The sequence below is a fragment of the Pseudochaenichthys georgianus genome, unplaced genomic scaffold, assembly GCF_902827115.2.
Source record: "Pseudochaenichthys georgianus unplaced genomic scaffold, fPseGeo1.2 scaffold_335_arrow_ctg1, whole genome shotgun sequence".
NCBI classification, from domain to species: domain Eukaryota; kingdom Metazoa; phylum Chordata; class Actinopteri; order Perciformes; family Channichthyidae; genus Pseudochaenichthys; species Pseudochaenichthys georgianus.
In genome coordinates this window covers 128,239-142,564 of record NW_027262959.1, presented here as the reverse complement: position 1 = coordinate 142,564, position 14,326 = coordinate 128,239, and the positions used below count along the sequence as shown (strand labels likewise).

The 14,326-nt window shown below is 57.0% G+C and overlaps 1 protein-coding gene across 1 annotated transcript in view; it reads left to right on the top strand.

Moving 5' to 3' along the window:
* Positions 1-14,326, top strand: part of LOC117442195 (titin-like) — a 193,814-nt gene that overhangs the window by 126,892 nt on the left and 52,596 nt on the right. Inside the window, 15 exon segments of the mRNA XM_071202368.1 lie at positions 5-284; positions 623-910; positions 1,092-1,394; positions 2,157-2,459; positions 2,924-3,229; positions 6,634-6,921; positions 7,126-7,416; positions 7,964-8,248; positions 8,508-8,790; positions 11,492-11,799; positions 11,885-11,989; positions 12,160-12,357; positions 12,438-12,734; positions 13,133-13,720; positions 14,005-14,307. Coding sequence (XP_071058469.1) covers positions 5-284; positions 623-910; positions 1,092-1,394; positions 2,157-2,459; positions 2,924-3,229; positions 6,634-6,921; positions 7,126-7,416; positions 7,964-8,248; positions 8,508-8,790; positions 11,492-11,799; positions 11,885-11,989; positions 12,160-12,357; positions 12,438-12,734; positions 13,133-13,720; positions 14,005-14,307 — 4,426 coding nt within the window.

Sequence of the window (14,326 nt, the reverse complement as noted above, 5' to 3'; positions counted from 1 at the left end):
CGAGGTTCTGGACGTCACCAAGAACTCCGTGGTTCTGGTTTGGACGCGTCCCAAGAACGACGGCGGCAGTAAGATCATCGGGTACTACGTGGAGACGCTGCGTCTGCCCGGAGACATGTGGCTGCGCTGCAACACCAGCAGCCAGAACTGCCCGCGGGAGGAGTACACGGTGACGGGCCTGGAGCGGGACCTTCAGTACCAGTTCAGGGTCATCGCCAAGACCACCGTCAACGTCAGCAAGACCTCCGAGCCCAGCGACCCGGTGCTCGTCTGCGCAGAGAATGGTGAGCGCTGACACGGGCCGGATCTAAGCTGAACTAGATATCAGAACCAAATGTAGACAACGGAAGAGTAAGACGGATCTCTGGAATAAACAGAATTAGAACCAGGATTAGATTCGGATCAGAACCTGTTTTAAAACGAGAATCAGATCCAACATTTGTATTTCAATCAGAACCATTTGTCGAGCAGGTTGCATGAGTCATGAGTTATCACTGATACGTGAAGTGGACAGGATGGGAGTGGAAGAGCCTTCGCCTGAAGCGTGACGCCTGCATGTACAAGGCGTGAAGTCCAGCCTCTCTAAGCTGTATCTGTTGACTCATCCTTCTCCCCCCCCCAGTGCCGCCGAGGGTGGAGCTCAGTGCCAAGATGGAGAAGGGCGTGAAGGTGAGGGCGGGCTCTAGCATCACGCTGGAGGCCCAGGTGTTCGGGAAGCCCCTGCCCCGAGTCACCTGGAAGAGAGGCGACGACAGCCTGAAGTCCGGCGAGGGCCAGGTCCTCACGCACCTCAGGAACCACTACCAGCTGGACGTGACCTCCGTCAGCCGGGAGCACACGGGAACCTTCAGCATCGTGGCCGAGAACGCCAGCGGCTCCAAGAGCGCCGAGATCCCCGTGGTGGTCCTGGGTCAGTACCGGGTTGATCCCAAAAATAAAGACAACATAGAATAAATAATTAGAATACTAAGACAAGCTGTTGTTAAAGTAACCGTGAGCTGACCATCCCTTCCACCCATCACTACATCAGCATCGGGTACAGTTAGCGTTAGCTCTGTGTGCTGACGTGTCCCCGTTGTGCTTGCCCTCAGACGTGCCCGGACCCCCTGCCAGCGCCCAGTACCTGGAGGTGTTCGCCCTGAACATCAAGCTGTCCTGGCAGCCCCCCCTGAAGGACGGCGGCGCCATCATCACCAACTACGTCGTGGATAAACGTGAGACCAGCCGCGCCAACTGGGCTCAGGTCTGCGCCAAGGTCCATGCCGACGAGAGGGAGCTCGACGTCGGGAAGCTCATCGAGGGCCGGGAGTACCAGTTCAGGATCCGGGCGGAGAACACCTGGGGGGTCGGAGACCCTCTGGTTACTGGACCCGTCATCGCCAAGAACCCCTACAGTGAGTTGGACTCATACAGCAGCCTTAGCGTGTGTAGCTTCTGTAACCGGTGCATCACCAGGTAGTTCGACGCGTTGAGTCCTCTGACTCGGCGTGGTGCAGACGCGTTGAGTCCTCTGACTCGGCGTGGTGCAGACGCGTTGAGTCCTCTGACTCGGCGTGGTGCAGACGCGTTGAGTCCTCTGACTCGGCGTGGTGCAGACGCGTTGAGTCCTCTGACTCGGCGTGGTGCAGACGCGTTGAGTCCTCTGACTCGGCGTGGTGCAGACGCGTTGAGTCCTCTGACTCGGCGTGGTGCAGACGCGTTGAGTCCTCTGACTCGGCGTGGTGCAGACGCGTTGAGTCCTCTGACTCGGCGTGGTGCAGACGCGTTGAGTCCTCTGACTCGGCGTGGTGCAGACGCGTTGAGTCCTCTGACTCGGCGTGGTGCAGACGCGTTGAGTCCTCTGACTCGGCGTGGTGCAGACGGGTTGAGTCCTCTGACTCGGCGTGGTGCAGACGCGTTGAGTCCTCTGACTCGGCGTGGTGCAGACGCGTTGAGTCCTCTGACTCGGCGTGGTGCAGACGGGTTGAGTCCTCTGAAGGTAGAACAACATTAAGAGCAGATAGAAACTATTTGAAGAAAACTGCAGTAACAATAAAACTAATAAAACTATGGTAATGAAGAACGGTGTGGCTTCACTGGGATCGCGTCATCTCTAGAACTGGTTGCACATGTCATGATGGACCTCTGTACTGATCCAAACCCTGTGCCTTCCCCAGATGTTCCCGGGCCCTGCGAGGCGCCTCTGGTCACCAACGTGACCTGCGAGCGCATGACGGTGAGCTGGAAGGAGCCTGCGGACGACGGGAAGTCGCCCATCGTGGGCTACATGCTGGAGAAGAAGGAGGCCAAGGACCTGAACTGGACCAAGCTGGGCAGGAAGATCGTGACCGAGCGAAGCATCGACTACACCGGCCTGACCGAGGGCACCGAGTACGAGTTCAGGGTCAGCGCCGTCAACGAGGCCGGGCAGGGCAAGCCCAGCGAGCCGTCCGCCACCAGCACCGCCCAGAACCCCATCAGTGAGTCCTTCAGCACCACGTCCACACATACAGTCACCCGAGTACTTTCCGTCGCTTCTGGATCGTGCCAATAAAAACACGAGACAATACGTACCAGTAGGGCGATGTTTACCTTATTGTTCTTATCAATACATAGTCATGGTGATAGTTAGCAGATGCTGCTGAAGCTAAATACACCATTGGAAGCAGATTGCATGCGTGGAGTAGAGCAGGTCTCCACCTGCTGCACCAACGAAGAAGAAGTGTTCTGAACGTACACCATAAAGAAACATCGTTCAGAACGTCCTTCTGTTATTACTGATGACGCTATCGTGTTGCATGCAATCCGTTAATCCCCAAGCCTGTACATATATACATATATATATACATATATATGTACATATACATATACATGTATATATGTGCAGGCGTAGTGCTGTACCACATGTTTCCCCGTGTACACACTAACTGTGGATGTGCTGCAGCTCCCCCCGGCCCCGTGGTGAACCCCACCATGACCAGCACCACCAACAGCACCATCAGCCTCTCGTGGACGGAGCCCTCCAGCACCGGGGGAAGCCCCGTCATCGGGTACCTGGTGGAGAGCCGGAAGGGCGAGGCCAAGGACTGGGTGCGCTGCAACGTGCCCCGGAACCTGCACGACACCGCCTACACCATCCAGAACCTGGAGCACCGCGCTCAGTACCAGTGCCGCGTCACCGCCGTCAACAAGGTCGGCTTCGGAGAGCCGGCGGAGGTCCCCGGGAAACACGAGGCCAAGGACATCATCAGTACGTACCCCAGCATCTGCACCTTGTACCCCAGGACCACAGGACCCCAGACCCACAGGACCACAGGACCACAGACCCCCAGACCCACAGGACCACAGGACCACAGACCCCCAGACCCTCAGGACCACAGGACCACAGACCCACAGGACCACAGGACCACAGACCCACAGGACCACAGACCCTCAGACCCACAGGACCACAGACCCACAGGACCACAGGACCACAGACCCACAGGACCACAGACCCACAGACCCACAGACCCACAGGACCACAGGACCACAGACCCCCAGACCCACAGGACCACAGACCCACAGACCCACAGACCCACAGACCCACAGGACCACAGACCCCCAGACCCACAGGACCACAGACCCACAGACCCACAGACCCACAGACCCACAGGACCACAGACCCCAGACCCACAGGACCACAGGACCACAGACCCACAGACCCACAGACCCACAGGACCACAGACCCACAGGACCACAGACCCACAGACCCACAGGACCACAGACCCCCAGACCCACAGGACCACAGGACCACAGACCCACAGACCCACAGACCCACAGACCCACAGGACCACAGACCCCCAGACCCACAGGACCACAGGACCACAGACCCACAGACCCCCAGACCCACAGACCCACAGACCCACAGACCCACAGGACCACAGACCCCCAGACCCACAGACCCCCAGACCCACAGACCCACAGACCCACAGACCCACAGGACCACAGACCCACAGGACCACAGGACCACAGGACCACAGGACCACAGACCCACAGGACCACAGGCCCACATGACCACAGACCCACAGACCCACATGACCACAGACCCTCAGACCCACAGGACCACAGACCCACAGACCCACAGGACCACAGACCCACAGACCCACAGGACCACAGGACCACAGGACCACAGGACCACAGACCCTCAGACCCACAGGACCACAGACCCACAGACCCACAGACCCACAGGACCACAGGACCACAGACCCACAGGACCACAGACCCACAGGACCACAGACCCACAGGACCACAGACCCACAGACCCACAGACCCACAGGACCACAGACCCACAGGACCACAGGACCACAGGACCACAGGACCACAGACCCACAGACCCACAGACCCAAAGACCCACAGGACCACAGACCAGTGTTCCTCAAAGGTCCCACAGACCCACAGGACCACAGACCCTCAGGACCACAGACCCACAGACCACAGACCCACAGGACCACAGGCCCAAAGACCCACAGGACCACAGACCCTCAGACCCTCAGACCCACAGACCCACAGGACCACAGACCCACAGACCCACAGACCCACAGACCCACAGACCCACAGACCCACAGGACCACAGGACCACAGGACCACAGACCCACAGGACCACAGACCCACAGGACCACAGACCCACAGGACCACAGGACCACAGGACCACAGACCCACAGACCCACAGACCCACAGGACCACAGACCCACAGGACCACAGACCCACAGGACCACAGGCCCAAAGACCCACAGGACCACAGACCCTCAGACCCTCAGACCCACAGACCCACAGGACCACAGACCCACAGACCCACAGACCCACAGACCCACAGACCCACAGACCCACAGACCCACAGACCCACAGGACCACAGACCCACAGACCCACAGACCCACAGGACCACAGACCCACAGACCCACAGGACCACAGGACCACAGGACCACAGACCCACAGACCCACAGGACCACAGGACCACAGACCCACAGGACCACAGACCCACAGGACCACAGACCCACAGGACCACAGACCCACAGGACCACAGGACCACAGGACCACAGACCCACAGACCCACAGACCCACAGGACCACAGACCCACAGGACCACAGACCCACAGACCCACAGACCCACAGACCCACAGACCCACAGACCCACAGGACCACAGACCCACAGACCCACAGACCCACAGACCCACAGACCCACAGGACCACATGCACAGAACCACAGACCCACATGTACAGACCCACAGACCCACAGACCCACAGGACCACAGAACCACAGGAACAGTGAATAGCCCCTCCTCTCTGTCACAGTGAATAGCCCCTCCTCTCTGTCACAGTGAATAGCCCCTCCTCTCTGTCCCAGTGAATAGCCCCTCCTCTCTGTCCCAGTGAATAGCCCCTCCTCTCTGTCCCAGTGAATAGCCCCTCCTCTCTGTCCCGGTGAATAGCCCCTCCTCTCTGTCACAGTGAATAGCCCCTCCTCTCTGTCCCGGTGAATAGCCCCTCCTCTCTGTCACGGTGAATAGCCCCTCCCCTCTGTCACGGTGAATAGCCCCTCCTCTCTGTCACAGTGAATAGCCCCTCCTCTCTGTCACGGTGAATAGCCCCTCCTCTCTGTCACGGTGAATAGCCCCTCCCCTCTGTCACGGTGAATAGCCCCTCCTCTCTGTCCCGGTGAATAGCCCCTCCTCTCTGTCCCAGTGAATAGCCCCTCCTCTCTGTCCCAGTGAATAGCCCCTCCTCTCTGTCCCGGTGAATAGCCCCTCCTCTCTGTCACGGTGAATAGCCCCTCCCCTCTGTCACGGTGAATAGCCCCTCCTCTCTGTCCCAGTGAATAGCCCCTCCTCTCTGTCCCAGTGAATAGCCCCTCCTCTCTGTCACGGTGAATAGCCCCTCCTCTCTGTCACGGTGAATAGCCCCTCCCCTCTGTCCCAGTGAATAGCCCCTCCTCTCTGTCCCAGTGAATAGCCCCTCCTCTCTGTCCCAGTGAATAGCCCCTCCTCTCTGTCCCGGTGAATAGCCCCTCCTCTCTGTCACGGTGAATAGCCCCTCCCCTCTGTCACGGTGAATAGCCCCTCCTCTCTGTCCCGGTGAATAGCCCCTCCTCTCTGTCCCAGTGAATAGCCCCTCCCCTCTGTCCCAGTGAATAGCCCCTCCCCTCTGTCCCAGTGAATAGCCCCTCCTCTCTGTCCCAGTGAATAGCCCCTCCTCTCTGTCCCGGTGAATAGCCCCTCCTCTCTGTCCCAGTGAATAGCCCCTCCTCTCTGTCACAGTGAATAGCCCCTCCTCTCTGTCACAGTGAATAGCCCCTCCTCTCTGTCACAGTGAATAGCCCCTCCTCTCTGTCACAGTGAATAGCCCCTCCTCTCTGTCCCAGTGAATAGCCCCTCCTCTCTGTCCCGGTGAATAGCCCCTCCTCTCTGTCCCGGTGAATAGCCCCTCCTCTCTGTCCCGGTGAATAGCCCCTCCTCTCTGTCCCGGTGAATAACCCCTCCCCTCTGTCCCAGTGAATAGCCCCTCCCCTCTGACCCAGTGAATAGCCCCTCCCCTCTGTCCCAGTGAATAGCCCCTCCTCTCTGTCCCAGTGAATAGCCCCTCCCCTCTGTCCCGGTGAATAACCCCTCCTCTCTGCCACAGTCGCCCCGGAGGCGGAGCTGAGTGCGGAGCTGAAGGCCGGTCTTGTGCTCACTGCCGGATCCACCATGAGGCTCCACGCCCTCATCAAGGGCAGCCCGCCCCCCCGCAGCGTCTGGGCCAAGATGAACAGCAACATCAAGGACCGGCAGGGCGTGCTGATGAGGTCCTCGCCCACCGACAGCCTGCTGCAGGTCGGGAACGTCAACCGCTACGACGGCGGGAAGTACATCCTGAGCCTGGAGAGCACCTCCGGCATCAAGATGTACACCGTGGTGGTCAAGGTGTTCGGTGAGTCCCCTGAGTCCTTCTCCTCTCAACCTGTCCTTCGCTTAGAGGAAGGACTCTCCTGAGGACTCGAGCTGAAGCCTGGCTGCAACAGAGTGTATCCACGACTAGTACTTGTACATGTAGTGCAGTATGCAACAGTGTGGCATCAGTACTTGTACCTACAGTATATTGCAGCTGGCGCTAACCCGTGTTTCTTCGCTGCAGACACCCCCGGCCCCCCCACCAACCTGACGGTGAAGGACTCGTGTAAGGACAACGCCAACATCTACTGGGACCCCCCCCTGCTGGACGGAGGCCACGAGGTGACGCACTACATCGTGGAGAAGCGTGAGACGGAGAGGAAGGCGTGGTCCATCGTCAGCAGCGACAGCGCCAAGACGGCCCTCAAGGTCCCGGACCTGGACGCCGGGCGCTGCTACATCTTCAGGGTCTCTGCCGTCAACGAGCTGGGGGTGGGCGAGAGCTGCGAGACCCCCGACGCCGTCAGGGCCTCCGGTGAGTGTCGCTCAGGGTGGGGGGCTGCTTATCGTAAAGGACTATCGGTCACAGAGTTAGTATGTTGCACTTGCAGGCTTTGTCTGCAGATATAAAGTCTGTGCAGTAAACCCATGGAGCACTTTATCGGAGCCAGAACCAGAACCAGAGCCAGAACCAGGGGGAATGTACATTATTGCAACAGCAGGAGAATAGTGCACGATAGTAGATCTTCATATTTAAAAGTAACAACGAACGTTATTAATTATGAAGAACTCAACAAGTCAAACCAGTAGCCGTATATTTAGGGTGAGGGTGCAGCGAGGCAGTTAGGGTGCAGCGAGGCAGTTAGGGTGCAGCGAGGCAGTTAGGGTGCAGCGAGGCAGTTAGGGTGCAGCGAGGCAGTTAGGGTGCAGCGAGGCAGTTAGGGTGCAGCGAGGCAGTTAGGGTGCAGCGAGGCAGCCGGGTGCTGACGGACTGAATGAAGCGTGTCTGACTACGGGCACAGCCGGGGTATCACAGTGGATGCGTGGATAGGGGTCTGACGAAGTGTGTGTGGCCCCTGCAGAGGAGCCTGGCCCCGTCATGGACTTCAAGGCGCTGCTGGTGACGAAGGACTCGTGCACGCTGAGCTGGAAGAAGCCTCTGACGGACGGAGGCAGCCGCATCATCGCGTACGTGCTGGAGGTGTCCCAAGGAGACGACTTCAAGGAACTCATGAGGTCCAAGAACATGCAGTACAGCGGCAAGGACCTGGTGGAAGGCCGCGAGTACAGCTACAGGGTGAAGGCCGTCAACGACTCGGGCGAGAGCGCCGTCAAGGAGCTCAGCGTGGTCGCCAAGGACCAGATCAGTAAGGCTTTCATCACTGTTTGAGTCGGCATTGGATGTTTCTCATTTTATCAAATGTGTTTTATATTTAATTTATTTAATTTATTTAATTTATTTAATTTATTTATTTTATTTATTTTATTTATTTTATTTATTTTATTTGTTATAATATTACATATTGCAGTGTGTCCTCCCTCCAGCTGAGAGGAGACCATCACAGTGTAGGGTGTGGTTATTGCATGAGTGGCGGTGATGTTAATGCCGTGTCCTCTGCCGTGCAGTCCTCCCCACCTGCGACCTGCGCGAGTTGCCCAACATGTGCTACATCGCCAAGGAGGGCAGCACGGTGCGCCTGAAGATCCCCATCATCGGCAAGCCCACGCCTAAGGTCTCCTGGAAGAAGGGCGAGGAGGAGAACCTGACGGACACCGGCCGTGTCTGCGCCGAGTCCTCCGCCGTCAACACCACCCTCCTGATCAGGGACTGCCAGCGCAGCGACGCCTCCAAGTACACCATCACCCTGAGGAACAGCGCCGGGAGCAAGGAGAGCACCATCTTCATCAGGTAGGACCACTGAGAGCAGTGTCCTCATCAGGGAGGACCACTGAGAGCAGTGTCCTCATCAGGTAGGACCACTGAGAGCAGTGTCCTCATCAGGGAGGACCACTGAGAGCAGTGTCCTCATCAGGTAGGACCACTGAGAGCAGTGTCCTCATCAGGTAGGACCACTGAGAGCAGTGTCCTCATCAGGGAGGACCACTGAGAGCAGTGTCCTCATCAGGTAGGACCACTGAGAGCAGTGTCCTCATCAGGGAGGACCACTGAGAGCAGTGTCCTCATCAGGTAGGACCACTGAGAGCAGTGTCCTCATCAGGGAGGACCACTGAGAGCAGTGTCCTCATCAGGGAGGACCACTGAGAGCAGTGTCCTCATCAGGTAGGACCACTGAGAGCAGTGTCCTCATCAGGTAGGACCACTGAGAGCAGTGTCCTCATCAGGGAGGACCACTGAGAGCAGTGTCCTCATCAGGTAGGACCACTGAGAGCAGTGTCCTCATCAGGTAGGACCACTGAGAGCAGTGTCCTCATCAGGGAGGACCACTGAGAGCAGTGTCCTCATCAGGTAGGACCACTGAGAGCAGTGTCCTCATCAGGGAGGACCACTGAGAGCAGTGTCCTCATCAGGTAGGACCACTGAGAGCAGTGTCCTCATCAGGTAGGACCACTGAGAGCAGTGTCCTCATCAGGTAGGACCACTGAGAGCAGTGTCCTCATCAGGTAGGACCACTGAGAGCAGTGTCCTCATCAGGTAGGACCACTGAGAGCAGTGTCCTCATCAGGTAGGACCACTGAGAGCAGTGTCCTCATCAGGGAGGACCACTGAGAGCAGTGTCCTCATCAGGTAGGACCACTGAGAGCAGTGTCCTCATCAGGTAGGACCACTGAGAGCAGTGTCCTCATCAGGTAGGACCACTGAGAGCAGTGTCCTCATCAGGTAGGACCACTGAGAGCAGTGTCCTCATCAGGTAGGACCACTGAGAGCAGTGTCCTCATCAGGTAGGACCACTAAGAGCAGTGTCCTCATCAGGTAGGACCACTAAGAGCAGCGTCCTCATCAGGTAGGACCACTGAGAGCAGTGTCCTCATCAGGTAGGACCACTGAGAGCAGTGTCCTCATCAGGTAGGACCACTAAGAGCAGTGTCCTCATCAGGTAGGACCACTAAGAGCAGCGTCCTCATCAGGTAGGACCACTAAGAGCAGTGTCCTCATCAGGTAGGACCACTGAGAGCAGTGTCCTCATCAGGGAGGACCACTGAGAGCAGTGTCCTCATCAGGTAGGACCACTGAGAGCAGTGTCCTCATCAGGGAGGACCACTGAGAGCAGTGTCCTCATCAGGTAGGACCACTGAGAGCAGTGTCCTCATCAGGTAGGACCACTGAGAGCAGTGTCCTCATCAGGTAGGACCACTAAGAGCACCATCTTCATCAGGTAGGACCACTGAGAGCAGTGTCCTCATCAGGTAGGACCACTGAGAGCAGTGTCCTCATCAGGTAGGACCACTGAGAGCAGTGTCCTCATCAGGTAGGACCACTGAGAGCAGTGTCCTCATCAGGTAGGACCACTAAGAGCAGCGTCCTCATCAGGTAGGACCACTAAGAGCAGTGTCCTCATCAGGTAGGACCACTAAGAGCAGTGTCCTCATCAGGTAGGACCACTGAGAGCAGTGTCCTCATCAGGTAGGACCACTAAGAGCAGTGTCCTCATCAGGTAGGACCACTGAGAGCAGTGTCCTCATCAGGTAGGACCACTGAGAGCAGTGTCCTCATCAGGTAGGACCACTGAGAGCAGTGTCCTCATCAGGTAGGACCACTAAGAGCAGTGTCCTCATCAGGTAGGACCACTAAGAGCAGCGTCCTCATCAGGTAGGACCACTAAGAGCAGTGTCCTCATCAGGGAGGACCACTAAGAGCAGCGTCCTCATCAGGTAGGACCACTAAGAGCAGTGTCCTCATCAGGTAGGACCACTAAGAGCAGTGTCCTCATCAGGGAGGACCACTAAGAGCAGCGTCCTCATCAGGTAGGACCCTAGAGTCCTTGGCCTCATCAGGTAGGACCACTAAGAGCAGTGTCCTCATCAGGGAGGACCCTAGAGTCCTTGGCCTCATCAGGTAGGACCACTGAGTCCTTCGCCTCATCAGGGAGGACCCTAGAGTCCTTTGCCTCATCAGGTAGGACCCTAGAATCCTTTGCCTCATCAGGTAGGACCCTAGAGTCCTTTGCCTCATCAGGAAGGACCCGAGAGTCCTTTGCCTCCTCAGGTAGGACCCTAGAGTCCTCTGCCTCATCAGGGAGGACCCGAGAGTCCTTTGCCTCATCAGGGAGGACCCGAGAGTCCTTTGCCTCCTCAGGTAGGACCCTAGAGTCCTCTGCCTCATCAGGAAGGACCCGAGAGTCCACCATCTTTAACAGTCAGATCAGCTCTTAATAATAGAAACACGTCTCTCTCGGTGGAGCAGATAGAAACCAGTCCACCAGCTGCATCAGGGTTCAGTGATCATAGCTGAATGATAGTCCCAGGTCACTTCTGAAGACGAGACCATGTGCTGCGTAGAGCGGCGTTCAGTTTCTCACAGCAGACTTCATTTAGATCTGTTCGTAACGAGGTGAGGAGCCTCGATCCCTGCTCGCCCCCACTACGCTACTCCCGGACATCGTTACCGCCTCTGTAGCAACAGTTAATATATGATCCACGTCTCTTCTCAGGGTGGTGGGTAAACCCGGCATCCCGATTGGCCCCGTGAAGTTCAAGGACGTGAACGCGGACGCCGCCACGCTGAAGTGGGTCGCTCCGAAGGACGACGGCGGCTCTGAGATCACCAACTACATCCTGGAGAAGAGGGACTTCGTCACCAACATGTGGGTGACGGTGTCCTCCGCCGTTGAGAGCAACGTGCTGCGGGTGACCGGCCTGCACGAGGGCACCGAGTACATCTTCAGAGTCAGCGCCGAAAACAAGTACGGTGTCAGCGACGGGCTCAAGTCCGACCCCATCGTGGCCAAACATCCCTTCAGTAAGTGCTCCAGCTTCAGGGCCACGCATCCACATTCCATCTTCATGGCTTAAGAGTTTCAAACAACGTGTCTTCTGTCCTGCAGATGTTCCCGATGCTCCGCCTCCCCCTCAGATCTCAAGCATGCGCCATAACTCCGCCTACCTGTCCTGGAACGACCCCAGGAAGACCGGAGGGTCTCCCATCACAGGTGAGCCTCCTCACACACCTGTCTTCCTGTCCAATGTCCACGTGGTTCTGTCTTCCGTCTTTGATCCTAAAGACTTTAGAGCAGTGTAACCTCCGTGACTTAATGCATAGTAATATAGACACTATGGTGCTGGTATGATGTGTATTGATTGTGTGTTGCCGTACGTCCAGGCTACTTTGTTGAGTTCAAGGAGAGGAACAGCATGCTGTGGAAGAGGGCGAGCCCCAGCGCCCTGATGATGAGGGAGCACAAAGTCATGGGCCTGACTGAAGGACTCGAGTACGAGTTCAGAGTCATGGCCGTCAACCTGGCCGGCATCGGGAGGCCCAGCGCCCCCACCGACCCCCAGGTGGCCCTGGACCCCATCGGTAAGGGTCGGACACTGATCCATCAGTGACGGTGTGACGCGTGCTGCAAAGCCTTCATGTTGTGAATCCCTGTCCCCCAGATGCTCCCGGCAGACCCGACGTCGTCAGCATCACCAGAAGCACCGTCACCCTGCAGTGGACCGAGCCGCAGTCTGACGGCGGCCATCGGCTGACCGGCTACATCGTGGAGCGCCGCGACCTGCCCTCCAAGATCTGGGTGAAGGCCAACGCCGTGAACGTGGTCGACCCGGCGTACACCGTCACCGACCTGCAGGAGGGCTGCAAGTATGAGTTCAGGATCCGAGCCAAGAACTCGGCCGGAGCCCTCAGCCCCCCCTCGGAGCAGACGGACACCATCATCTGCTCCGACGAATACGGTGAGATACATATAAGACCAACGCCTTTGAGCGTTCATAATCAGTCACTATCGACACATCTCGAAGTCAGTCGTAACGTCATCACGATGTGTTCAAAGTGCTCTCGTAACATTGAGCTTCAGGTGAGACTGCTTTATAAAGTAGGCGTTAGAGAGCATCTCTTGAGTCATGTGTTCGTGCAAAGCACAGTACGACTGTAGGTCGATGAACATGATGCTGAGTCCTGAGAGTTCAGACTTCTCTATCAGCTGCTTTAACACAAACTAAGAGAAAGAGTGTGTGCCGATATGTTCCCAGATGATCGGCATTGTTAAAACGCCCACACAGATATCGTTAATCCAAATACCCTGTAGTTGAATCTGCACGATGAACTAAGTGTGTCCTTCATGGTCCAACAGCCGCCCCGACCATCATCATCGACTCCCACGTGATGGAGGGTCTCACGGTGCGGGCTGGAGACACCATCGTGATCACCGCCACCAGCATCGTAGGCAAACCTGCGCCCACCTCCTGCTGGTCCAAGGGAGGAAAGTATTTCAAGCCCTCGGACCTGGTTAACATCGAGACCACCGCCTCTTCCTCTACGCTCTCCGTGAAGTACGCCAGCAGGACTGACTCCGGAGACTACATCATCACCGCCAGCAACCCCTTCGGAGTGAAGGAGGAGACGGTGAAGGTGAAAGTCCTGGATGTCCCTGCAGTTCCCGGGCCCATCGAGTGCAGCGGCATTTCCTCTGAGAAGGTCACGCTCACCTGGGCGGCCCCCACCACGGACGGGGGCTCCGCCATCAAGTACTACACCCTGGAGAAGAGGGAGACCAGCCGCCTGCTGTGGACCATCCTGGAGGAGAAGGTCCTGGACTGTCACTACGTGGCCAACAAGCTCATCCAGGGCAACGAGTACTTCTTCAGAGTGTCCGCCGTGAACCAGTACGGAGCCAGCGATGCGTCTCACTCCGAGGCCGTCAGGATGGTCGACAGATTCGGTACGTTCACGTGGACAACATGACATTTTCTATGCCGGTATCTTTTGAGTATTGGAGTGATTTCTTTTTTAAATCGGTTTGTACCATAAGTACATCTTATCTTATGATACATAAAGATATCCAAAATGCCCCTCTGTAAAACATTTTGAACCTGGCTGTATTCCACGCTCACATTATGTCCAGGAAATGAACTTGTATCTAATCATAACATGAAGCCTGATCTAAAGCATTACATTCAGAAACCGTTATGTACACTGAATGTATTCCCTCTTCTCTGCGTGCAGGTCCTCCCGGGCCACCGTCTAAACCGGAGGTTGGCAACGTGGATGGACATTCAGCCACGGTGACCTGGAGGAGGCCGGCTGAGGATGGCGGAAGTGATATTTTAGGGTACTGTGTGGAGAAGAAGGAGAAGAAGGGCATGAGATGGGTCAGGGCGTCCAAGAAGCCCATCGTCGAGATGAGCTACCAATTGACCGGCCTCATTGAGGGCGTCGAGTACGAGTTCCGTGTTCTGGCGGAGAACAAAGCCGGCTATGGAGAGCCCAGTGAGCCGTCGATGCCCGTCATAACCACAGTGATTGCCTGTAAGTAGAACAAGGGCTC